The sequence below is a fragment of the Crocodylus siamensis genome, chromosome 5 (assembly GCF_052110815.1).
Source record: "Crocodylus siamensis isolate JL-2025a chromosome 5, ASM5211081v1, whole genome shotgun sequence".
Lineage (NCBI taxonomy): Eukaryota > Metazoa > Chordata > Crocodylia > Crocodylidae > Crocodylus > Crocodylus siamensis.
The window spans coordinates 14,882,674-14,910,280 of record NC_143399.1 but is presented as its reverse complement, the minus strand read 5'-3'; the positions used below and the strand labels follow the sequence as shown (position 1 = coordinate 14,910,280).

The 27,607-nt window shown below is 43.1% G+C and overlaps 1 protein-coding gene across 5 annotated transcripts in view; it reads right to left on the bottom strand.

Moving 5' to 3' along the window:
• The window catches only part of PATJ (PATJ crumbs cell polarity complex component), a 238,175-nt gene that overhangs the window by 188,696 nt on the left and 21,872 nt on the right, over positions 1-27,607 (bottom strand). For 4 of the 5 annotated variants that reach the window (XM_090047201.1, XM_090047198.1, XM_090047196.1 and 1 more), the window contains exons 6-13: positions 26,899-27,094; positions 25,235-25,363; positions 22,702-22,914; positions 15,049-15,151; positions 13,478-13,569; positions 11,779-11,920; positions 11,368-11,502; positions 561-637 (exon numbers count right to left, since the gene is read on the bottom strand). In XM_090047201.1, the coding sequence (XP_089903327.1) occupies positions 561-637; positions 11,368-11,502; positions 11,779-11,920; positions 13,478-13,569; positions 15,049-15,151; positions 22,702-22,914; positions 25,235-25,363; positions 26,899-27,094 (1,087 nt within the window). The remainder of the gene's footprint in view (positions 1-560; positions 638-11,367; positions 11,503-11,778; positions 11,921-13,477; positions 13,570-15,048; positions 15,152-22,701; positions 22,915-25,234; positions 25,364-26,898; positions 27,095-27,607) is intronic. The other variant, XM_090047199.1, reaches the window with a different exon arrangement.

Here is a 27,607-nt window from a genome sequence, read left to right as displayed (position 1 = left end):
TTGATTCATCTTTAGAAATATAAACAAACTCGTGCCTGACTATTCTGTAATATATGAACAAAAAGCTAACAAGCAGTTGGCACCATAAAGTTACACCGAAGTTGAATTACTGCCTTGTCTTGCCAATATATTTGATAACCATTTTTTCATTCTTCTAATAAAACCGTAATATTCGTTGTGAAACACACTAGTAATATCCTGAGCTGTTTTTTTTTAAAGTTTTACAGTAAAACAAACAGATCATAAAAAGCAGTCATAAAAATGCCAAATATTTTCAGTGACTGATAGGATGCAACTTTAAAGGCAAAATTGTTGGGGGGCGGGGGCTTTTAAATGCTACTCATGCTTAAAATGATAGTGTCTATATAAATTGAACAAAAACTAGCTGTTACGTATTACATCCTTGTATTTTATCCTTGATGTTCTGGGAGGAAAAATCTACACAACTGATCTGTTCCAATCATTAAGCATTTCTATAAACAGCTTGTAATGTTAAGCTCACAGCACTTTAAATTAAAGAAACAACATACATGAGTGTACTTTACTGAAGAATAACATACCACGACTTCATAATCAGGTCCCAACAGTTTTTCCCACTTGGATTTCAACTCATTTTCTGAAGTGTCTGGGATTCTTCCTAAATATAAAAATGAATATTAAACTTACTGTCTGCCAAGTCCATTTACCTCTAAATACTTCAATAAAATGCTGTCTTAAAAAAAAAAAAAAAAAAGAGAGAGAGAGAGTATGGGGAATGATCAAAAGAAGGCAAGTGCATTAACTTGGGTCTATCAAGCAGTGCAAATGAGAATAGACTTTTGCAAGAAAACAATGCAAATGTCAGCTACTGCTGAAGTGTGATTTATTCAGTTGAGAAGCATGCAAGGTGACGGTTACATTGATGAGATGTGAGTTCTGTACCGTTTAATACTGTAAATAAATCATTCTTTCAGGCTGAAAAGCAAATTTCACATGGCTTTATAATTTGTTGCTATTTAAACATTCTCCACTTTCGAGCAGCGCAATTTTCCCCCCACCACCACCCAAACCAAGCCCTTTTGAGAAGTAAACACCTGACAAGACATCATGGTTATCAACGGGCTGCATCAGCACAATGCAGTCATAGACTTTATTTATACATTTGGCAGGTATAAAGGCTTGTCTGGTTTAATTAGGCCAGTGAGTAACATGAGCTTTAATATAAGCTCCAGTTCTAAACCAGTCTTCCGTGGGAACTTGGCTATCTTGACATTTATATCTTTTCAGCTTTCTTATTATGCAACCAAGGCAGTATTACAGTCATGTAAGACAATTTGACAGGGCTAGACAGCATAAAATGACTGGCTGCCCTGCATTTGACCTCCTCCAGAAGCTCAACACACATATAAAATTCCTTGCCTAAGTAATGTTTAGCAAGTAAGAGTCAAACTCCAGCAGCTAGCGAGGGAAACAACTAAAGAATTAAATAAATAAATAAATAAAAATGTGCAATAAATCCAAAATGGCCATAAGAGTTTGTCACAAGTTTGAACAAATCACAGAACACTTAGGATCCTTGACATGTCGTCTCACAATATATCTGAGTGCAAATCACAACAGCAGCCCTTTAGATCTTTAGCTACAAATAAGTCATTTTGCCTGCCAAGTGTTTTTGTTAAGAAACCTTCAAGTAAAATACCTTAGAAGAGGGAGATTTCTGTAGTAACAGGAGGCATTAGGAGCCAAACCCCAGCAACAATCATTAAGTACTATTTCCCCGCAAGCATACCTGGGAACCTTTTCCTTTGGATTATAAAACAAACAATCAACAAAAACTGCAGTAGACTCCTCATGACGTTACTTTATTACCTGAAGTTTTCAGATGCGCTTTATTTCAGAATATAATGGAAGAATCAAATAGCAGTAGTTAAAAATAAAGGATTGGATTCATCTGTATTACTCCATAATATCCCAAGAGCCTAGGTCTCTAAGCTAACGTTTTTTCCTTCCAGTTTTGAGCCCCACTTTCCGTCACACCAGCAGCCAAGATTTACCCCAACTGCCTGACCAGAATTTCTCTGTATAATCAGACCTCTTATAGCCACGTAGCTCCGATTCCAATGTGACGTCTCAGCAGTACCTTTCACGTGGCACGGGACTCAGGAAATACTACCATAGCAGGAGTCCTCCCAAAGTTAATCAGATAATTATTTCTCTTCCATAGCATCCAGAAATAAACCTGCGGGCCAGGTACAGACATCACACTTTTACTGGTACAAGTGATTAGAAACCGATTTAATACCCATAACAGGACAGAAGTTCAACACACAAAACTGGTCTATGCCTGTAAGAGAACTGAAGTTCGGCACACATCGTATGGTTTAAAAATGGCAGACCCTGTCTACAATTTGCCCCCGCCGCCACAGGACACACGTGCGTTCTGTTTGCTACTGATCTACCCTACGCTGCTTACAGAAAACTGCGTCATTTGGATCAAGTTCACCTCGGGCTTTTTCAACGTCTGTACCTAGCTGCAATGTTCTCAATAGGTAAGCTTTTTCAAACAAAAAACTACAACGTTTTAGAAGAATGCCAAATTGGTTTTTGTAGGGCTATGCTGAAATGCTCTGAATTCATGACCTTTGGAGTTTGTGGCAAGGACTTGTTTGTTTGTTTGAATTTAATCATGGATTTCTGTTACCAGCTGTCCTGCTTCACTGTCCTGTATCATGCTTACCTTTCAGCTGCTTCAAAACCTCCATCGCACAAATAAGCATCTATTTCAGTCAAGAGCCTACCCCAATTTCCACAGATACACAATTAATGTCCCTACTCCCTTTCCGCTCTTATCAAGTGATGACTGAAATGTTTAGCACCTGCATATGCCTGTGTAGTAAAAAAAAAAAAAACCAACGCATCCTTGGGAGTTATGTATGATCAGTACAGCTTAGGATCAGGCTCTTGAGGTGATGGAGGCAAACTTTGCTTTCATTAAACAAGTGCAAAGTTCCTGAGGTTCTAACCTGGGGTTTGGCTCATTTCAGCTGAGAAAGGAAGAGACTTAAATCACCTCCTGTATTTACTCTTTGACCAGTGCCAAGAGCTTCCTTTTCTTTGGTCCTTTTTGTAGTTTAATTTCACGTGATTTTTCGTTCACACTACACCATCTGTACTGGATGAGGCCTTGTAAACGAAACTCCTTTCTAGCAACAGTTGATGTTAGCAGCACTCTTCTGCAGCTTCGGAATATCAGCTCCTTATCCTCTCCTTTCACAGGGCTTTTCTTCCCTAGCTTCCGGTACCTGCTAGTCAGATATTTCAGCTATACTGGTTTCCCGGTTAACAATGCCTCTCTTGATCAAAATCCCAGGAATCTTCAAACTTAGGACCTTTCTGTCTTGCAGAAGAATAATCAAGAGATAGGAAGGAAGAGAAAAAAACCCCACAAAAAAGCAAAGGACACACAACTATATGGTAACTAATTGCCATGGTAATTTAGTTTTCCTGGTGGTTTTTACCTCCCTATTATTGATCTCCTCCAGCCAGCTCTAGTTTCTGACTAGCATCTTTTCACATATGGCTGAAAGGCAGGAATGAGCAGATCTGCCCCGTCTGCAAAAACTTACAGATGCAGCTGTAAAGCTAATTGCCACTCTTAAAACAGAAAGTTTTAAGGCCCCATGCACATTACATCCTCAACCATGTTTCCTTTAGGACAGAATTGTTTAAACGTGGTTTGGCTGGCCAGAATCACTATATAATCTCTCTTCAGGAAACACACTTTAATAAAAATTTAGCACAACTGGACCTAAAGGGAAGTAATCCATATTTTATAAAACATACCTTTTACATAATGTTTTTAAGGGCATTTTCAGAGTTTATGCAGGGCCTTAAATTAGGAGTGTTTACTTTAGCACCATTATAATTAAGTGCTCTTCAGGATTTCCAAAGTAAGCACCTACTTTTGGAATTTAAACTTGGCCATTAAATTGTGTCCAATGCTGAAGTTTTATACACGGCTTGGTCTGAACAAAGTTTGCAACCAACTAGTGTACGTTTTAGGCAAGGAAAAATATACACATTTACCATATGCAAAATGCATAATAACCTTTTGCATAACTTTGTCACATAACACACTCTTCTTCATCTGGAAATCAATTTTAACCAAATAAATGTTTTTGTTTCTGGCTGCATTTATATGCTGCAGATACCTTACTTCATTTTAAAGACATTCCCATTTTACTAGCCTGTAAAATTCCAGATAGGACCAGTACCCATAAACCTAACACTGCCTGAAGCCAACAAATATTTTTGTCTTGGACAGCAAGAGAGCCTACACAGCTTAGAATTGTAGAAAATGAGAGTTGGGAGGGACCTCAGGAAGTCATCTGGTCCAACCCTGTGCTCAAAGCAGGACCTTCCCCAACTAGATCATCCCAACCAAGTTTAAATCCTCAGTTTGGGATGCTGGAGTGTAAGGCAGGGGTGGGCAAAATACGGCCCACAGGTTAGATCCAGCCCACCAGCTAACTGAATCTGGCCCACAGGTGGGTGCCCACCAATTAATTGTATCCAGCCTGGCCACAGCTGCCCCTGCTGCACTTTGCATGGGGCCAAACTCTGCCCAGCCCTGCCCAGGGCAACGCACACTGCACTCCCACCTTCACCCTCGCACAGCTTTCTGGCAAGGCTGCTGCTGCCTCACCCTCCAGTAGCTCCTCGTCCTCCTGTCCCTGCTGCAGTGCTCGGGGCATCGGGCAGGGAAAGGAAGCAGCGCTGAGTGGGGGAGAAGGCTGGGGAAGCAGCAGCAACTGGAGGTGGGGGAAAGCAGAGGAAGCGGTAGCATCTCTTTGGGGCTCTCATGGCCTGCGGCCGATGGAGCCCCCAGCAGCACACAGCTCCCCAGTGAGCCCTGGGAGCTGCACATGTCGGCACTGGTGGTTGGTAAACTCTGAGACACGTGAGGTGGGTGGAGCATCACAGTGTATCATCCAGTTTCAAATCTTTTTTTTTAATTTTAGTTTATTTATTCAATTTGTTTTTGTTTATGAAAACAAGGTGATAAAACATAACATGTAATTTTTTATGTTTACCAAAACTATGGTGTGTAAATTATAACATTTTGCCAAATACTATGTTTTACCTTTCAGTGGAAGGCAGTGGAAGACTTCCCTGCTGCTGTAGGACTTATCCATTGAGATTTGCTATGCCATTATGCGAAGTTGAAACATGCACTGGAAATCCTCACTGAACTGCCATAAGCATACTTTTTCCAAGACTTTTGACATATGATCTCATAATTTCTTATTGGTCTGGTTTGTCAGTATTATTTTACATCGAGCCAGTCGCTCCACATAAATAAAAGCAAGTGCAAAGGAGGGCAGCATAACAAATAAATTTTTACATGCTGATCAGTAGGGCTGTGCGAAGCTTTGGGTGCTGATTTGATTTGGAGGAGATTAGCTCAATTCGGCGGCCAAATCTCCAAATCTGAATCAAATTGGGAGATTAATAAAGAGATCCAAATCGATTCAAAGCTCTCCAAGCTGATTCAGAAAAGATCCAGAGAGCTTTGGAGATTCGGGCAGTCCCCACTCACTGCCACAGGGAGCTGGACCCAGATTCCGTGCCAGTAAATAGGGTGTTGGGGGAAGTGGGGGACTGGAGGAATCAAATACTAGCCACTTTGCTAGTACAGGCCTACTGATAAGTGCCAGCAACATAAGATTTTATTTTTTGACTAGGTATTGTAGTATGTATGCATCATCCTACAGTGTCCATGGCTGGGCTCAAACCACTGCCTGTAGCTGCTTCTCCCACAGCGTACCCATCTCCAGCGGCACACTCCTGCTGTCCGCGCACCCATGGCTGGGCTCCGCTGAGCAGAGTCGCACCGAGCTCCCCTCTCTGCTCAGTGACAGCTCCTGGGAATTCCTTCTCCCTAGTCTGCTATCCCAGGCCTCGGAGAGAGCCTCGCTCCCCCACGTCTCCTCCTGCGCCCCTCCAGGCAGCTCTATCTTCACAGAGCAGCTGCTCCAGAAACTCTGCTCCTCTCCACACAGCCTATACCCAGCCACACTGGGGCGGCAGTACAGGTGCTCCCCACTTAAACAAGCGTGCATTGCAATCCATTTGAAGAGTTTGAGTATTTCTACTGCACATGCACCCCTAGGCCGGTAAAGAGATTGCTCCATAGCTACCTTACTGCGCATATGTGTATGTAGTGGACTGGACGAGCATAATCATGATCTTGATCATGCCGTTTTAAAACGGGTGGGGTGGCACCCAAGTGCCCCCTACTGACTGGCTGCCACCGCATGTTGGCAGGGAGCGAGATTGAGCCAGCCAGGCACCACTGCATGCAGCTCCCGGCCACGTACCAGGAGCTGCTCCCTGCCACCACATGTGGCTCCCAGGACTCAGCTGGAAGCCACATGCAATGGAGCTGGGCTGGCTGGGCCTCGCTCCCTGCCAGCACATGCAGCTCCTAGGATTCGGTCGAGAGCCACGCACCACCAACAGGCTCCACCTGCTGCAGGCCATGAACACTGAAAGGGTGCTGCCTGCTGATGCTGCTGCAGCTGGGACCGTATGCCATGAGCTTTAGCCAACCCCACTCCCACTGGAGGACTGCGGTGCATGGGGAGGCAAGCAAACGGCAGGAGATGCCCGAGCCCTTCCAACTGTGCCAGGCAGAAGCAATGACTATGGTCAGCCCAGCTCCATTGTGCAGGGCTCCCCACGGCTCCCAGGGAAGCAGCAACAAGCTTGAAAGGGGAAACTGCAACCGGGTGCTCCTGCCCAAGCACATGGAGGCTCCAGCTTTTGATCACCTTCCAATCACTCTGCCTGACTGGTGCGATCAGCAGTCACGTGCAGGGGGCTGGGTGGGTGAAAGGTGGCCCCAGCAGGAAGCAGCGTGTGCTGGCCAGGGCCGAGGCCAGTGGGAGGGTGGAGCAGTTGCAGGCTGGACTGCAGGGCAAGAGCACAGGGTGGACTGCCCCAGGTGGGAGCAGGTGGGGTGAGCCCCATGCGGAGCACCAGAGAGCAGCGACAGGCCAGACCACCAGGTGAGCTCTACTGCATGTACCCCTTGTCCCCCCCAGCCAGTTCCCCAGACCTGGCGCTTAGGTAGCCCACCAACACATGCACACCCAACCCACCCCACACACACTCACACCCCAACACACAGCCCACCATACCTATACAAACCCCCACACTCCTCCACAAACACATCCCTACTTCCCCACACAATATACATGAGTAAGACTATTTTGAGCTATTATGCAATCACATTTATATATGCTACTCAAACACACACAAATCAGGACAAAAATATTCAGGACTGGTTGAGGGTGATGGGACAGGTTGTTGGAGGGGTTACACCCCCTTGCTACCTGATAGGTTGTGCCAGGGGCAACAGGTAGGGGGTGCACGCGGGTGCACGTGCACCCCCTACATGTGTTGGTACACCCCTTGCAAAAAGGCGCCCCTGACATTATTCGTGGTGCCTACAGATGGTCCCTGATCACTCCTGGCCACCACGGGTGCTGCTGGTGGTGCCTGTGGCTGGTCGCTGACCCATGGTCAGCTCTCACCACCCCCCTGCTGCCGCCAACAGTGCCAGCTGCATCTGCGGGAGCTCCCTGCTCCTGGGCTCCAGCCACCGCCGGCACAGCCATGCCCCCCGCTGCCACCGGGGGCACACGTTCATGGGTTATGTCTGTGCCTCATGGCCTGAAGGGCAGAACTTTTGGGACCTTAGGAGGAGAGCCTCTTTCTGCAAACTGCTTCTGGTCTCTACTTCCCATAGAGACAAGTAGTCTACAAACCATCTGTAGAAGAACTTTGCTTGCAAATGAATGCCCACAATGTGGATGCCTCTGCTGCAGGCTATGGAGTAGGATACAGCTAAAAAATGGTGGTTCAGGTTGATTAAGGGCAACCTCACGGTCAGTCCTAAATATCAATGTAGACATATCTCACCTTTATAAATACATATCATGCAGTTCAATGCAAAGTTTTTCATAGATTTCATAGACATTTGGGCTGGAAGGGACCCCGGAGGATCATCGAGTCCAGCCCCCTACCCCACGGGCAGGAAGTCAGCAGGGATCATAGGATCCCAGCAAGACAAGCATCCAAATGTGTCTTGAAGGCGTTCAAAGTGTGTGCTTGAACCACGTCCAGTGGCAGTCTATTCCATGTGACCATTTGATCTTGTCATCCCTTGGGGGGCTCTGGTGAACAGACGTTCCCCCAGATCCTGGTGAACACCCCTGATAAACTTATAGGTGGCCATCAGATCACCCCTGAGCCTGCACTTTTCCAGGCTAAAGAGCCCCATTGCTCTCAGCCTCTTATCATAAGGTCTGTTTTCCTGACCTCTGATCATGTGTGTGGCTCTCCTCTGCACCCTCTCAAGCTTCTCCACATCCTTTTTGAATTGTGGAGCCCAAAACTGGACGCAGTACTCCAGCTGCAGCCTCACCAAGGCCGAGTACAGCGGGAGAATGATGTCCTGGGATCTGCTTGGGAAGCATCTGTGGAAGCAAGCCAGCATTTTGCTCACTTTACTAGCTGCAGCATCACACTGAAGGCTCATGTTCATCTTGTGGTCAACCATGAACCCCAAGTCCCTTTCTTCTGTAGTGCTAACCAGCGTAGCACTACCAAGCCTATAAGCATGGGGCAGGTTTTTCCTCCCAAGGTGGAGAACCTTGCATTTTTCGGTGTTAAACACCATCAGGTTCTCGTCCGCCCATTGCTGAGCCTGTCCAGGTCAGCCTGGATCACCCGCCTATCTTCTGGCGTGGATGCTTTGCCCCAGAGTTTGGTGTCCTCAGAGAACTTGGCCAGTCTGCTTCTGACACCAATGTCCACATCATTGATGAAGATGTTAAACAGTATAGGCCCTAGGACAGAGCCTCGTGGGACCCCACTGGTCACAGCGCACCAAGACAATTGGCTCCCATCAACCACCACCTTCTGGGTCCTACCGCGGAGCCAGTTCCCCAGCCAGCAGATCGTGGTGATGTCAAGGCTTCAGTTAACCAGTTTAGCCAAGAGGTGATCATGGGATGCCAGATCAAAGGCTCTTTTAAAGTCGAGGTATACAAAGTTGATCTCTTCCCCCTTGTCCAGGTGATACATCACCTGGTCATAAAAGGAAATGAGGTTGATCAAGCAAGACCTACCCGCAACAAACCCATGCTGGGTATCCCTCAGGATACTGCCTTCAGCTAGTCTGTTAAGGATGGCCTCCTTCATAATTTTTTCCAAGACCTTTCCCAGGACAGAGGTCAGGCTGATGGGCCTGTAGTTTGCCGGATCTACTTTTCTCCCTCTCTTGAAGATAGGCACAACATTGGCCTTCTTCCAATCATCAGGCACTTCACCAGAGCACCAAGAGCTCCCATAGATCCATGCCAGGGGTTGAGTTATGATGCTCACCAGCTCCCTGAGTACCCTTGGGTGTAACCCATCAGGGCCAGCTGACTTGAAGGTATCCAGCCTGTCAAGGTGTTCCTTCATGAGGTCAGCTTCGATGGAGTGCAAGGACTCTCCCTCACCCGGGCCTCCCTGACCCATAGTGGGCAAGGCTGTCCCATGGGACTGGTGAAAAACTGACGCAAAGTACCCATTTAGCAAGTTCATTTTTTCCTGGGCATCAGTTGCCCCATCTGGTTTAGCAGGGGTCCAATGTTGCCCTTGCTTTTCCTCCGGCTCCCCACATATCTAAAAAAGGACTTTTTATTTTCCTTGATATTTGTAGCTAGCTGGAGTTCCGTCGCAGCCTTGGCTTTCCTGGTTTGCTCTCTGCAAGTCCAAACTAAAGCAGAGTAATCTTCCTTGGTGGCGGTTCCAGTCCTCCATCCTTTGAATTTGATCTACCTAACATAATCTTTACTTGCACACAGTGTTGGGCTATGCAGTTTTCATCTTCTATCATTAGCTACCAGCATACTAACAATTTAAGATTTACCTCACAAACTCTCCCCACTTTTACTTTGCATTAGTTGTCCCACATCCAAGCATCACTCAGGCTTCATATTCATGGCTGATCTCTCTCTGCCACCTACAAAACACTGCAGCTAAGATTTTCTGCTTTTCCTCATAAACCTGAACCATAAAAATCTACCCATGTCTTTCCATTCTGTAACTTGATGCCTTGATTACTTCATGTCTCAGTTAACATGACCTTCTCCTCTATCAAGATATGGGAGGCCACAAAGAAGAAATCACAGAAGCAAAGAAAATGGGGTGGCTCACTGAGAGGTTTGGGAAGAAGAAAAGATGAAACTAAATGACTCAGTTGTCTTTTTTTTCTATTTAGAAGATGTCTTTATAATTGACTAAACTTTCCCAAATACAGTGAAACAACTTCATGGATGAAAATCCTATGATTTAGAAAATCCTTAATAAAATCATAGCTAGTAAGATCAGAAAGAATTGTCAGTCTGAATTCACTATAATACAGGTACACAACTCACCAAGGAATTCCTGTGACAAGTCCATTAATTTGCGATCAGATTAAAGCATGTCTTATAGAAAGAATACTGTGCTTTATATTTCAGTTGATACAAAATCTGCCCTCTCTCTTCCAAGTCATATACTGAGACCATTAAAAATGCATGCCTTATTTCTCATTGAAATAATGCACATCTTCCTGTATCTAGATCTTGTGCCTAGTACTACTGCCCTAAATGTTGTCTTCATATGCCTTTTCCCTGTGACTACTCATGGATTTCCTTCTTTGCTCTTTTTTTTAATTAAACTGAAAATAGCATTATAATCTTAATCATTAATTCAAATTTGGCTCAGGCTAACAGCAACAAAGGTACTGAGCAATATAAACTGTTCAGATGCACTTGTAAGAATGAAGAAGGTGTATCCAGCAAATTCATGGGAGTCAGGTATCTGCCTACCCAAACACATCATCAAAACTGGTGTCTGGAGCAACTGGGTTAGGGACCGAATGTCTATCAAGACTCAAACCTCCCCACTAAATGTTCCATCCAAGATCAGGGGTTGAGGTACACTGACAAGACAGCTGACAGAGCTCACACAGGCTATCCCAAGCCCTATTCTGAGAGAAGCAACATCTCCACTCAGGATCAGGCCCTTTGCAATTGAAAAAGCACAGGTCTCCAGGACTGTCATTCTGGAACCTTTCATTCCTATTACAGAAATTCATTCACAAGTATATGGAAGCATATTTTAGAATTTGGGGCCAGTTAAATGAAAAGGACTGGAGAGAAAATTAAAACAGTGTAAGGAACAGAAAGCCATGACTGCCTATCCATCATGACAAAAATTGGATTATAGAAATAAATTCCAGAAGGCCAGTAATTAGGCAGGAGATTCACTGCAAGGTGCTTTACCTACCTATTTTATGCAGACTTTGCTTCTTTTCATTTTCAAAGTTATCTTTCTGCTCTTGATCTTCCTCATTATCACTATCCAACTTAGTTTCAGTCTCTACAGCTCCAGACAATATTAAGGCTGGCATATTTGGTTGCACTGTAAAGATCCAAAAGACTTCAAGTAAGCTGGGTGGTACAGAGGTTATGATATTAAAATCATCATCCACCAGCAGCTTCCTTGTTCAGTCTACAGGAGCTTTGCTCTACTGCATTCCTCTTTTCCTTCCTTCTATCCACCCGGTCTCAAAACAGTCCAATGCTGTGAAATGCATCCTCAGAAAGCTCAGCACCTTTAAATGCTGAAATAGCTTACTAGAAACTGAAAGAGAAAATAAATATAGCGAAGAACTGGAAGAGAAGGGTAAAGAATTACCTGCATCTAAAGACCTTCCCGTCAAGGAAGAAGCAGAAGGAGTTTTCCTTCGAAGCAACGTAAGGCGTACGACCTGTCCTGTATTACGCAATGCTTCCACCACTTGTTGGTTGGTATAATCTTGAATGTTAATTCCATCGACCTAATGTACAAAAAAAAAAAAAAAAAAAAATCACATGAGAAAAATCAATCTCAATGCGATTCCTATGTTTTGTTTTGAGAGGTCCATCATGTACTGTAGTACATAAAAAATAATGAAACTCATCTTTCAAGAACTATAACTGCTAGCCCTCAGATCACTACATGCACAAATCTTGCACTGACACAGGGCACAGGCACTTATATGCACTACTGTAAGGTAAGGAAGGGTGGGCTTCTACAGCTTGTTAACCACTCCATTAGAACTACCCATGTTCATGCTTTCACAATGATGGCTAAACTTGGCTAATGACGGAGGGGTGAACTACCAAAGGTTAGCTTTCATCTGTTACAAGGAAGTAGCACTACAAAGGCAGGTACCACAAAGTAGCTGATGCACTATGAATTTCCACCCTCATTAACTTTTCAGCAGTGTTTTTGTGTGCCCAGCCCCTCAGTTACATCAGGATAATTATACAGTGCCATCTTCAAAATGTATTTTCAAAGAAAATACAAAAAAGAACTTGAGGGGGAGGGGCACACAAGGCAGCCATGTACTAATTTTTAGTATAAAATAATTTTTTCTCAGCATAGTTACTAGAAGCAAACAGCAGTTTGAAATGTACTGTTCATGGAACTTCCTAGATACACTCGTCAGACTAAGTCCTTTCAGATGTCATCAGTACAACTTTTCTGCCAGATCTCCGCCCAGCTTACACACACACATATTGTGCATGTGGTGCACTTTAAGTACACTAACTTTTAAATGACTATTTTATTTTGCACCCCCAAAGCCAAATGTCTCCACACACACAAGATTCTGACCATGTATCCATCAGCATCTGTACTTGCAAAACTGTAGCTGCAAGCATAAGCAGGCATCAACTTGTGCATGCATGGGGAGAGAAGACAAAAGTTAGACAAAATTTAGGTATTGTGTCTGCAGAACATTTAGTCCCAAATATTTTATACGCTTTGAAAGTGAATGTCTCCAAGTTAAGAAATATTTCAGATTTTAAATTATTTATTTTCTTATGTTTTAGGTTTGCATATTAGATATTACTCAGTTCATACAGTATTGCCATTTATCCAAACTATTTTAATTTTTACATACACGCATGGCTTTGTTAAAACTCTGAATGAATATTTCTATAGTGTCAATGCAACGTTATCAGCTTATACATAGTTATACAGTGTTTCTTTAACTCCACGGATTTTAGTGGGTGTTGACAGTATTTGGCTTTCTAACCCATCCCACTCTGAAATGCTTCAATCCACACATCCACCTAGTTTACTGTTTGCAATCTCTGTTCTCAATTTTGCAGTAAACTAATAATCTAACCACTGCAAACCAGAGCTGCTAACTTAAGCACTAACTTGTATTAACATAGCTATGAAAACGAAAATAAATTGCTGACATTCCTCCGTTTTATAAACTGGATGCAATTGGGTTCTGAACTGAAGTTTAAATTATTAAAGCTATTTTTCATTTTTTTTTAAATCCAGACATAGAATAGTGCTAGTTCCAAAAACCAGAAATATATTAAATATTTTTCCTTACTGCAACAATTTTGTCATGCACTTGTATACATCCACTGTGATCTGCAGCACTGCCAGGTATTATATTTTTCACAAAAATCCCAGAGGAATCCGCTTTAAAAAATACATACATACATATAAACAAACAAAAAAACAAAGAAATGAACAAATTAAAGCATTAATTATGTCCTTTTGTTAAACAGCTATACATTAAGAGCCCAAGACCCTTGTACCTTTGAAGGACTGAGTCCACAAATGAAAGGAATTTGCCTCTAATTCTACTCACAAATGGTCATTCTCTTCACATCACATCACAAAATTGGGCAAAAAAAGTTACACATCAAGAGTCAGAGCTAAAGAAAATAGTAACAGCACAAGCATTCTGATGCCGACTTGCTTAATTTATGCTTAAACCTGTTCAGAGACAAGACAGCTCCCATACTATATAGGCTATGAAATGGCAAGGCACTTAAGCTTGTGCTGAAGTGCTTTGTTGGATCCGAACCTCATCCTTGTCTTATCTTTTAATAATTTAATCATTTAAAAATCAGAGAAATCCCTTGTGAAAAGACAATTTTTTAACAAACAGGAGTTGCAGAAATCAAAAAGGTTTCCTTCTTTTGAACATTTAAAGTGAACTCTGTGCATGGATATTTTGATCCATTACCAGAGCTCAAACACTAGCCCATGCATAAAAGTATGTCATCTCCATTTTATGTGCTGGAGACTTCATCAAAAACACAAAGCCAATACAGGGTATTCTGAGCATTTATTTATGAGACTAATTTAAACATGTTACAGTAAAAGCGTTGTTATCTGGCATAAGGGGGATAAGTAAGGGTGATGCCAGTTATCTAAAAATTCTGGTTATCTGAGAGTTATACCAGCCCCAGCCTGCAGCGACAGCCTGCCCTGCCCCGCACATATCCCTTTCCCCTCCCCCCATACCTTCCCCCGCAGACTTTCCTGCCTGGGGGGTGCATGCGCACATGCGTGTGTGTGCACTCAGCTCCCTGCCCCAAATTTCTCCCTCTACCTATGTGGATATTAACTAGAAGAGCTCCCAGCAGCTACTCTATCAGCAGCATCACTAAACAATGTAAACAATAGAAATACTTGATGCATATGCTGGACGGGCTTGGCAAAGATTCCAGTTACTAAAGTGAAGATTTGTACTGGGAGATATTGGAAATTCCAGTTAATAGAATATTCTGGTTAGTAAAATGCCAGTTAACACAGCCTTTACTGTATTTTATTTTTTGTGAAGGCACCTAAAGAATCCACATCCCAGCTTGTGCCAGGTCCTCAACAGACACGGACCATACGACAGTCAGGGACCATGTCTTTAACTGACCCCAACCTGCAAAATTAGCAATCCAGCATCCTGTAAAAAATGTTTTAAATTTTAAATTAGACCCATGGGACTCCTTAGGACTGAGAAAAGCAACAGATCGTTCTTCAAACAATTTATCCTATGATTTCATACATTTTGTGGGGTACGAAGTTGCAGAGGAGTATTTTAAAATACTATTCAATTTTCCTTTAAAAAAACAGGTTTTGATAAATCAATCTTTCATTATTAGTATAACTCACCAAGATCAGCTGCTCCAGCATACCCAACAATAGTTATACCCAAGCTTTGTCCATTCTTTTTTATAAGCTCCACATCATAGGTGTCAAAAAGGGTGGTATTATCCTAGAAGTCAAATATACAGTTTACAAAACAGAATGTCTACATGAAAAGAGTTTTCTCAGTAGCATTTAGAGCATCCAATGTTCTTCATTGCCCAATTTCAGATAACATCAAGGGATCTCATTTGCAAAGGATGGCTGCTTACTTTTTTTTAAGTTACTGATTTTGGTTGCCACTTACCCACTTCTGAAACTCCCAGCTACTATATTTATACTAAATCACAAGAAGATACCAGGAGAAAAATCAATGTCTTTCAAACAAGGGGGCATATTTCTCACAGTTTCCAATGCCACTCAACAAAAGAACACTTGCCAAAAAAATACTCATGGCAGATCATGGAAACAATAAAGACTTTTCTCTGTTCCCATCACACAGTAGCCCTGACAATGTGATGATCTGGCATCCTTGACTGATCAATCCCAGGAAGCAGAGAACTCTTTCAGATATATGTGATCATGACACTATGCCAGAGGCAAAGAAGATATTTGGCTCCCCTGTCCCTGTCTGTCTTGACAGGCCAGGTTCTATTAAGTGGAAACTTTTTTAATCTGTTAGAATTAAGAAAATCATATACATGTGATTTGTGAGCTACACACAGCAGAGGTTGCTACTTCTGTGTTTAGAAGAAACACCCAACACACTGTGGATGCTACTGAAATAAGCATGTGTTTTTGTAAGCTGTACTCCAACAATAAGTGGCTCATAGCACATTTTGAATCTGGTGCTCAAGGCTGTTGTAGGTTTTTACACTAAGTGTTTAACATAATGAAACAGTGCCTTAAATTAATCCTATGTGCATATATACTGAATCACATTCAAAGGACAAGCTTTATACAATTTATTATCCTGATATGAACTGAAGACAACACAGGGCAGCAGAAGCTTTGAAACATGCATCTCAAACCTGGTGACAACCGGAAGCCAAACTACTTTGATTTCCATTTAATGGAAACAATTCAAGACCTAGGAAGCAGGCAGGGAATCTGGAAAATCTTTTTAAAACCAGAATTTTGTTGCCTATTGTAACAGGGTGGCCTCCTTGTCAGGTCTCTGCCAGCCACCCTGTTCTTGGGGTAACTGTCCACTTCGCTCGCCTGCCATGCCTTGGTGTAAAAATATGAGCATCATTACTAATGTAGGCGGCTACCCATTACTCGCCCTGCTGACAAGGGCCTTAATACCTGCTCCAACCTCCTCTCCACCGGTCCCATGCCTTGCAGATGTTACTCTGTGGGTGTTACTTCTCCAGCCTATGGACAGAGCAAACTGGGCACACAGTTGTAGCTCTTCTCTACAACCCTGGAGGGCCACTTACATGCCACCCCTCTCTCACCAGGGTCCCATTTACTCTGCTGGCTCTCACAGTAGTAGCTAGCTAGGGTCAGGAGGGACCTGAACAGATTATCTAGCCTGACCCCCTGCCACAGGCAGGAATGAATGCTGGGTTCACAAGACCCCAGACAGGTGATCATCCAAAATCCTCTTTAATTTGCCCAAGGTAGGGATGAGGACCACTACACTGGGAAGCTGGTTTCAGATTTTGGCCACCCTAACTGTAAAATATTGCCTTCTGATCTCTAACCTAAACCTATTCTCCATCAACTCTCACCCAGCCTCTTTTACACTACCCTCTCTCAGGGCCATACTCATCCCGCCCGGCCTCACCTGGCTTTGGGCTTAGCTCTCCATGCCATGCCTTAGTCACCCCTGGTGCAGTCTGTTGGGTGCCTCCCACTACCCTCACCTTATTATTGCCAATTCTATAAGTACAGGCCTATCTTCCTCCTGGACCCTCGCCAGGCCATTATGCCCCCTCCCCCACCGGGCCTTCTCACTCACCCACACTCATGGGGCCATTCTAATCTTCACCCCTCTCACTCAGGGTCTCACTCGCACCCCCAGGCCTTCTCCTGCCACCTGGGTGTGGCCGTAGGTCCCTCCTCCTGCCTGAGCTTTGCCTCAGAGCTCCCCCTGCTCGTTAGAACACCAAGGGCATGGGGCTGGGGTTATAAGATACGTGTCTGCCCTTAAGGCACACCTATAAACTGGAGAGAAGATGCCTCATCACAGACAGTACTAGGAAAAAAGAAAGAAGGGAGAAGCACAAGGTGTGGCACATCCTCCACCCTCTGAATTCTCTTTATTATTATCTTTGATAAATATAAATAGCCACAAATTAAAAAGGTATGGGGACATGAACTGATACCCAGAGGAAATTTATAGATATGCAGCTAATCCTCATTATGCCACAGTATGCAACTATTCAACCTTGAAAAGCAAAAATCAAAAGTCCAGGATACCAGAATTCACTTCAGGCCACTCTGTAAAAGTTGCTGTTAAAGCTATGTAGAAGGGAGTAAAAAGAACAGAACAGAAAAGAAAAGAACAGGACAGAACAGAAAAAGAAAAAGAAAAGGAGTCAGGGCCACTGAGAATGTGTTGGTTTTTGGTCCCTTTTTAAACAAGAGAAATGGGAGACAGTCAGAAAAAGAAAGAAAGAAAGGCCAGGAATAAATGGTTACAGGTTGTGCACATCAGCACAGTCTGATACCAGGAAGCACTTTGCTAAGGTACTGTGCCTGCTCTGTGCATGTCATTTCCTGGAACTGCAAGTAGTGTAGCCACCTTAATGAAGTACTGTACCCACCAGTAAGCCCTGTGGTTACATTGCTATGCCAAGACAGTAACACTTTTTTGTTTCAGGAGGTAGTATACAGGGAGTAAGTAGAATATAGTCTTCCTGGAGCTATATTAGGACAGTATAGATGCATCCTCAGAGAAGAAAAAGAGTAAAGCATGAGAGGGACTTGATACTGCTACCAGGAAAATGGAGCACATTGCTAAGATGGAGGAGACCACCCCCAACAGCCCAGGTTAAAAAAAACAAGCAGTCCCAGTCCCTGCAGTTGCCTAGCTACTAAGTATGTTGATTTTGGTCATGGTTCTCTCCCCCAAAGCCAATTTTCTTCTCCTAAATTCAACTGTCTTTTCCCACAGCACCACCTCAGCATCTCTCTTGCCTAAAAGGCATCATTGGATTCTTGCCCCTTCTCTCCTGACCAAGCCATTTTTTCTTTTCCCTTGCCTTCCTTTCCAAGGCAGCCTCAGAAGCACATTTCAGAGGCACTCTAGCAGAGTGAATGACACTATAGGAGACCCTCGCCATTCGCGGGGGATACGTTCTAGAGATCCCCACAAATGGGGAAATCCGCGAATACTGTACTGCATCATCTGTGTTGAAAACTTGTAGGGGATAATCCTGCGCTGCTTTATGGTCCGCTAGTGCCGACTCTCCCATCAAATTCACATTATGTAGGCTGTGCCTCTTTTTTACATTTCTCAAACCACCACTTACTTGCGGAGTGCAGTAGCAAAGTGTCATCACGCTGCGCAGGGAGAGAGCGTGGGTTGGCATGGCGCACCATGAATATTTGAAACCACGAATTGCAAATCTGTAAATAGTGAGGGTTTCCTGTACATCTGAATTTAGCAAAAATATTCCCTTGTTGCATGGACTAGCAAATGCAGAATTGAGAGGGTGTTTCTGCAAAACACAGCTGTGGAGGGCCAAATACAGTCAAGCTGCTAGGGCACAGCTAAATGGAGCTAAAATGGAGGGTCACAGCTTTGTACAGTAACAACTGTATTTGCTGTCCTATTTCACTGTGTTCACACAGGTTGGGGCTTGTTTTTGGATATTCAGATAGAGAATCAAGGAAGTTTAAAGCAAATACAGCATTTTAACATAAAATTAATACAGGTCCTAACTGACAATTTGAGATCTATTTTAACTGGTTTGACAGGTAATCCAAAAAAAATTTTTTTTAATCTTGGCATGATAAAACTCACAGCTACTAAAAGTCCTTTCCAAAAGCAGAGAAGGAGATTATGGGGAAGGAAAGAGGGGAGGAAGTTCTTTTCCTCATGGAGATTGCTAGATGTAAAGGAAAAGGCAGGCTATGAAATTCATAATAAATTCATTCAGATTAGTCATAATTCATTCAGATTAGCCACAACTTTCAGCTTCAGCAAAGGTCCCTCATAATCCATCAGCAACCTGACAAGATGCTTCTTCCATGTAAACCCTCGGGCTCTTCCAGCGCAAAATTCAATAACTGTCATGACTAACCAAATGAATGATTCTGGATCACATAAAAAACATGAAGAACCCTGAAAAGGGGTGGAGAAAAAAGGTACAAATCTAATAGCACCAAAAAGAAGGACGTTTTAGAGAGCTGCAGAAACTGTAGCATTCAGGATCGCTGCAGGCTGATGTATGGCACTAACTATTCTGCTGAACAAGTCAATTTGCAAGGTCAATTCCTAACACCACAAAAGTGAGAAAATATATTCTACAGAAGGCAAAGCTAAGACTGTGTTATTTCTGCTAATATAGTTGTAGCAGAGCACTAGAGTGCTGGCTACTAGCAACAGTAATAAGGACAGCTGCCAATTAATAGGGCAACACAGGTGAGGGTTGCCAGGGCAACTAATGCTGGTCAGTGGGCTAGAAGAGGGCTAGGCCGGGCCTTTATAAACAGCCCAGGCCGGAGCCTAGCTAGCAGCTCCCTCCAGACAGCTGCAGGAGCAGGAGCGCTGAGCAGCTCGGGTCGATGGTTGCAGTCTGACCGGCTGCAATGATACAGGGGTAAAGGGAACCCTGACGGAGGTAGGAGAGAGAGCCAGCAGAGAGCGGAGTTGGTACTATAAGCTCAGTGGTTTATGATCGGTTATAGCCGGCTGGCATATAATTTGTTGAGTTGAGTTACAAACCTGGAGGCTTATTGTGTTTGTTACAGCCGTTTGGCTTTGGGTTTGGTTACTGTTTAATACCGGAGGACCGGGTGAGGCTGTAGGGGTGTGAGGAGGCCTCACGGGAGCTCCCCAATAATCTGGGGGTCCCGGGTGCCCAGTTGTGGCACAGTGAGCGGTGCCAGTGGGGCACAGCTGTTTGCGCCGGAGAGGTGCAGTGTGCGGGGTTTCGGACCCCAGCCCGTGAAGGCGGTATTTTGCCCAGTGGGGCAAGCGACCCAGGAAAGGGTCAAGGGGCCAGGCACGGCTGCGGCCACCTGAGCCCCAAGCGCGGGAAACGCTCGAGCGAGACCCCAGAGGGGGCAACGGGTGTGAGAGGCATGGGATAGGCCCCAGAGAGGGCGAGGGTGAGGGCTCAGCTTTGTTTGGGGGCGCGTTGGCCCAGCCCCGGAGCAAAAAAGGTGGCAGCGAAGAGCCCCAGAGCCAAAGGGGGCAGCGAAGAGCCCCGGAGCTAGTGGGGGATCCCGACCCCAGCCCAGCAGGACAGTATCGGGAGTAAAGCCCGAGTAGGCCGTGAGACCCCAAAGGAAGGTCAGGGGGCCAGGCACGGCTACGACCACCTGAGCCCCGACCGCGGGAAGCACGGCATAGGTCCCAGAGAGGGCGAGGGAAGCGCGAGCAGCACGACACAGGCTCCAGCGAGGGCCAAGCAGAACAAGAGGCTCCTGAGTGAGCAATTAGTCCCCCACCGGCACGAAGCCCCAGAGAAGGGCGGGCGCGCAGTATGCATCCTGGAGAGGGGCGGGCGCGCAGTATAAGCCCGAAGAGGGGCTGACGTCCAGGTAGGGGCCAGATCAATAAGAGCTTGGCAGAGCAGTACAGAAGCCCAGGTGGGGCGAGTAGGCCCAGGAGAGGGCGAGAGGGGAACAGGAGCCCAGGAGGGGCAAATATATGACCAGAAAATGTCTGGTACAGCTGCAAGGCTTGGGGCGTGCTAAAGGGCAGGTTTGGAGGCACGCATTAGCCCTTAAGGTGGGGGTGCACTGAGGCACCCCATACGGAGCAGGGGCAGTTCAACTTACGCTGTGTATTAGGAGATAAAGGCAGCCTCCCTAATTGAACGAATTACCATCAAAGACGTGGCGGGCGAGGATATGAGGGTGCTGGATCACCTAAGTTGACACAGCAGGGGGCGCTAGCGGGATCACGGCCGCCCCTGCACCCACTCCGTGACAACAGTCTTGAAAAATATGATACAGCCAAAAAGCAGTTCTGCAAGGCTGCACTGATTCTCTAAAAACTGTCGCTGAATGCTTATGCAAGACATCAAGCTGAAGTGTGCTAGTTAATGTGCATTTAAATCCATGCTCTCCATCACCGTGATTTGAGGGTGTAGAGTTCAAGGGTCAGGCCAGAAAACAAGAGAAGGGGAAAACTTTTGTTTTGCCCCACCTGGATGTTAGGCTCTTTCTCCGTTCTTCAATGCTCTCCACTCAGATCCTCTATTACAGGGGTTGGCAGCCTAAAATTACTAACTTGGAGGCCCATGGAGCCATGGCTTAGGTGGCATTTGGCAGCAAGGACCTCTACCTGTGCTGCACTGCAGGCAGGCCCTGGGGTTCTGGTGGAGGGGGAGACCTGCCTGTGCTACGGTGCAGTTGGGGGGGCACGGGCACCAGCAGAGGGGAGCTTCCTCTGCACCACCCTGCAGCTGAGGGGCAGGGAGAAGTGGTGGAGAGTAGGTCCTGATAACTGTCCAGCTCCTATCAAAGCAGAGACATTCTGCTCTCCGACTCCCTCCCAGAAAATATTACTGACCCCTGGTCTATTAACTTCTTCAGCTCTCCTTTTGTGAAGAGAACCTGCGGGGGGCTCTCCAGGGAGGAGTAAGGGGTTCCCTCCCAAGAGAAGCCAAATGGCCACATGCTACCTTCGCAGCAGGACAGCAGACTTGGGGCAACGTGGATGGCAGGCTGAACCAACGATTTGTGTTTTAACAAAACTCCTCTCTCATTCCAAGTTCTATTTAAGAACTAGACAAGAAAGAAAAGGCTACTCGGACTAGATTCCACACCTCAAGCTAAGAAGCTCAGTAGTAGCAGATGGCGTGCAAGCACAGCTTTGTTTATGTTTAAAGACCTAGTGTACACTAAGTGTAGCATTTGTTGATTTTAATTACTCAAAACTGAAGAGAATGACTTCAAAAACAAGAGACTTTGATATGACCATGATGAAATTTGCTAAAACAAGTTTCACATTTTTAAGATACATTTCCTTTCACAGACAGTAGTGTAGACTACAAGACATTACACTTATGTTTCATAAAAAGATCATTGGGTTTAATAACTCTGCTTTGGTCATAGTGCATGCTGGATTTCAGGCAAGGGAAAATTAAATGATCAGGTTTTAAATACACTTGTAGTTGATTGATTACCAGAAATTTAATAAGCTGGGGGGGGGGGAAATCTAAAAGTTAAATTTATTGACAATGCTTATGGTCCTAATAATTAAATCCTTCACTTTAAAATAAATTCTGCAACATTGGTCAATCCAATCCTAAGAGAAGAGGTATTTATAGCATTCTGTAGAAAAGAAAAAGTACAGAAGGGAGAGCGGATGGCTAACGTAACGATCACTTAATACTTGTATGTGACACTTAGAAGCCCAACTGAGCAGCAAAACGTTGGAACGCTGCAGTCTACCCGGAGCCCTTCAGCACTTGTGAATGCTTCACTCTGTTTCTGGCTATGACCCACATCAGAACTTAGTTTAAGAACTGTAAGGAAACGTTAGATACTTACACCTCTGCTCTGAAATGAGGGCAATGCACCAACAGGCAAGCTCACAGGAGTTGGTGGAGTCACAGTAACTTCACATACTGGATCTCTTGCAACCACCATCCTTACAGAATTCCCACAGTTTCTCAACACTTGAGCAACTTGTTCACTGGTCATTCCTTGTACATTGGTTCCTCCAATCTGTAGGATGTGATCTCCTGTTTTGAGTCGCCCATCCTTCAAACAAACAAACAAACAAAAACCCTAAAACATTTTATAAGTAACTGGAACAAAATTTTACATTGCAAAATTGCAACTGTGGAATAGAAATGTTTTCATGAGGCAACTAGTGCATGAAAATACCATGAAATCAATCAGCGCTGCAACAACTAATTTAAGGAAGTGCTAAGACAATTAGCCACTGTATTTTATAATGCTGTTTAACAATTCTCCAGAAAGCCGTTAAAAACTCATAGGCCTTTAACAGTGCATTTATTTTTAAAAAAGATTAAATATCTTATTTATTGGGAATCAAATACCAAAAATGTTTTATAATCTTGAAGTCTGAGATTTTCTGAGAATTAAGTGATCAAATAGCAGAACAGGAGCTTAGGGATGAAAGCATAGTATTTAGATTTAGTGCTATTTGGTCAATCTCATGATACTTGTATGTTAGGCTTACAGTTCTCGTTCACATGACTAGTCCTTACTCAAGCAAGTAATTCCACTGAACATAAGGGAACAACACACATGAGTATAATTACTCTTGTAAAAAGTCAGTAAAATCAAGATCTAAGTCATCATTCTTAATGCAAGAGAAAGTAATGCTAAACATTCATGGGCTCAAACCATCAACTGGCATATTCTAGCATCGTTCCACTAAGTAAATTCACTGTTCTACACCAGCTGAGGAGCTGGCCCATAACATTGTTTCTGGGGCCACTTCTTGGACAAGTTAAGGGTCATTTTCAAAAGCCTTCCAGTGCTAGCATGCATGTGCCCAATATTCCATACATTTTCAATTTTTTCTTCCATTTAACTGAGCTTGATCTGGTAACATCTACATTTATATCTGCTATTTGAAACCAAAACATTTTGTTCCTTGCAGCAAAACAGGTGTTTCACAGTAAATGAAAAAGCACTGATTTATACAACGTTTCATAGAAGAGGTACTCAAGTAACAGCCGACACTTTCCATTCCAGCTCTTGAAACAGCCAATTGTCACTTTTATTCCTTATTGAAGCAAATCCCATAAACTGCCTTTTTCTGTACAAAGGTTTTAAAATGCAACAGTTCTTTGTTGAACATCTAGGGCCCTGGGCAGCATTTATTCTAACTGGGCACTGGCAACTGTTGGGTTTTTTTAAGTCCAAATCCTATTGAATACTTCAAGCCCTTAACCAAACTTAGGCTAAGTACAGATGGTTAAAAAGCATGAGGCTGACTGGATTCAATCTTCCCAGGTTAGTCTAAGCTGCATAGATTGAACTGATAAGCAAACTGACTTTTGATTCCAGGAATGCAGCTACAATGTCTGCAGTGGCCCATGCCAAAAGCTCAGCTGGAGCAGATAGCTTGAGTCAAAGCTAGCCCACCCAACCTGCAAGGGTGGGGGAGTTTGCAGGAGTGATGCAGAGCATCCTGGGATGCTGGAAGACTCTGAGGTAACTTGAATCTGGAGGGGATCCAAGTCAGATGTTCAATAAACCAATTTAACCTAAATTAGTTAAGTCTGATATTACATCCATCCAGGTTTATATTAAACAGGTTTTGGGCATTTTGAAAGCAGTACATTTGCGCTGAATTTTTGTTGCGTTACAGATCTGAACCAGTTTCTAATCACTTATACCAGTTTATGTGTAATTTCTGCCCCCAGCCTTAAGGACTATGCTGGACTTTGATGTGCTCAGCACCTCTCGCTTTTATGCCTTTCCAATTAAAACACCAGTACTGCAAGCTGATCCATGCAGGTCTACCCATTCAACTTTGTGCAGTACCACTCATTCTGCACTAATCTTTACAAGAGTCTAAGGATCTTTACAAAACATATTTATTAGTCATCTATGGGCTGAGACTCACAACATCCACATGCATACACAAAGGTGCATGAGATCTTGCACAAAAAAGAATTATTCATTTGAGAACAGTTTGTGAAGTTGGTTCCTCCTAAATGTAGCCAAATATATAAAGTTCTCTAATAACTCTACAATTCTGTTGTAAGTAGCTGTTCAAGATAGATGACTAATGGTTCAAATAGGATTGAATGTTAATTAGAATGCTGGGCAACTTTTTAGTCTGACTGTTTTACACTGCAATCAAAGCTAAAGTATGTCGGAGATGTAACCTAAGGCAGTTTAAGGGTTGTTGTTTTTTTTTTTAAATCAGTCGTTATATTTTTAACATGTATTCATTTACAAATAATATATATATTGGCATTCAGTCTTTGATGCTATCTTCCTCCTTTTGTTTGGATATATCAAGTTGATGTAAGGACTGTCAAAAGTAGTTAGTTTTACTTTACAACAGAATAAGGAGCGACATAAAACAACAAATTACCCGATCTGCTAATCCTCCAGGAACAATAGTCCTTACAACTACACCATTTGATTTTCCTCCCACAATTCCAAAACCTAATCCTGAGCCATCATTAATCAGCTCGACATCTTCAACACAGCCCCAGTGAATCTGTAATAAATAGAAAAGGGAGATTTTAAATTTCACTTAAATCGGGAATATTTCCAAACCTTACATTTACCAGAATTGAATTATTAATCTAATTTAGAACCATTTCCCCCCACAGCTGCAGCTATAATGAATCTTGGTCAACCAGTTCCCACCTTCACAGAAAAAATCGAGTTTTTTTAGTTTCGTAAGAGGACACCATCTTTGGATACACCAAAACAATTTCTTTACCACAATGGAGCCGTTTAAAATCTGATAAAAGTCAGGAATATTGTAAACTACAAAAAGATAGTGAGTAGTCAGCATTAATCTAGTTTTTGGTTAATATTTATTCCATACCCTACTTCTGCCAGGTCACTTATCACCTCTGATGAGCTCCAGTGTACTCTGAATTAAAAGCACAATGTAAATTTTACCCTACCATGTTTCTAAAATACTTTCAGTTGTAGCCTTATATTCTACAAGACTATCAAGACCAAATAATTTTGATCTCCTATTAGAGTTTCTTGTAGAAATCAAACTGAAGCAAGCAGGCAGGTATGTCTTCTACAAATAAAGGCTTTATTATTACATCAAAAATGTTTGCCAAGACCAGTTAAAAATCATAAAAGCTGCTTAAAGACCCCCTACAGAGAAATATCTTTGATTTTATTTTGTTAGTCTGTTCAGTGCAGATCCTTCAGTGAAAAAAGCAGTTAAAGTTTAATTCCTTAATATTTTCAGAGCAATAACCAATATTGATTATCCATTAAACCTTCAAAATTCACTGGTTCCATAAGAATCATGAGAGAAATAATTACTTAGTAAAAGAGAAGGCATTCCTCTTAAGATTTCCATCAAAACCTATCAGCATAATGAATTAAAGTCCCAATATCACAAACCATATAATCAATTAAGCCTGTGGGCCATATGCTTGAACATAGATCCAAGATCAGGCCCCAAATGATTATACCATTGAATGGTAAAGGCCTCCCACCTCAATAAAATTACAGTGTTTTTCATCAGAGGAGGCTAGCAACACCTGAAAGCTCGTATGAAAAGCTCCCTGGCTAATCTTTAAAAGGTCTCCTTCTCAATGATACATAAATGCATATCTTCATCATAAAAAGAACTTTGTTTTGAGGTGTTAAGCTTTCAGAAGAGCACCATATTCAGGCTGGATAAGATAGGCTTTGCCAACTTCTTTGTATGTCACAATCAGTGCATCTTCAGTTGTTGAGCAAAAGTGTGTATATAGTGGGTAAATTGACAAAGCATCCTACACAGTCTTTGAACAAATTCAGTGGTTAAAAAATAGGTTGATCTACTAAAGCCTCAATTCCCCCATAAAACCTAAGATCTACTTTATAATAAATTCATTCAGCTTTGCAATGGAAGCATTATATTTATTACACAATTAGTTTAAATGGAAACACCCTCTGCAATCCATAACCTGATAGGAAAAAAACATAAGGTTAAATTCTTTAACATCAATAGCTGCAACTATAAAACACCCTCTAACAGTCCAGTATCTGATTTTTGATATTTTTATAACTCACAGTCTCTGGTGGATTTATGTCACTTAAAACAGTAGAGGTTCTGCTATTTCTTTGGACTGGCTCCCTGGCAACCACCAGATGTAAAGATCCTGTAGACTGTTGGAGCAGTGCAATCGCCTGCTGATGGGAAATGTTCTGATCCAAAGGGGTGTGATTAATGGCCAGTATGTGGTCATTTTCTTTTAATCTTTGATCCCTTAGTTCATAGGAAGAAAAAAAAGATTTTTTAAAAAGCAATATAAGTATACTCATGACTGTATTGTGTGATCTAACTGAGAACATATAAAACACGCAGATATGCAAGGTTGTGAAGGATATCAAAACTAAATTAATTCAATTATTATATTGTCTACAATAGTATACAAGTTTTTAATGAGAATCCCAAAATCTATTTAACAGCCCAAACAAATCAATTTTTTGCAACCCTGTTCCTATTGAAAATTAAAACATGTTCACCAATTCATTATGGATTATGGAGAGCCAAAGAGCAGAAAAGTTCAATTTTTCCAATCATATAATGAATAAACTAGCATTTTTCATTATTTTTAGTACTGTGACATAATCTCTAAGTACCAAACACTTAGAGCCTGACACAGCTTTATGTCATTATTCAGCCTAAAGATTAAGATGTGAATCCAAGACCAAGTTCAACTGGGGGGGGGGAGCCTGGTCTTGGTCTCAAGTATTGACCAAGGGCAGACAGCTGCTG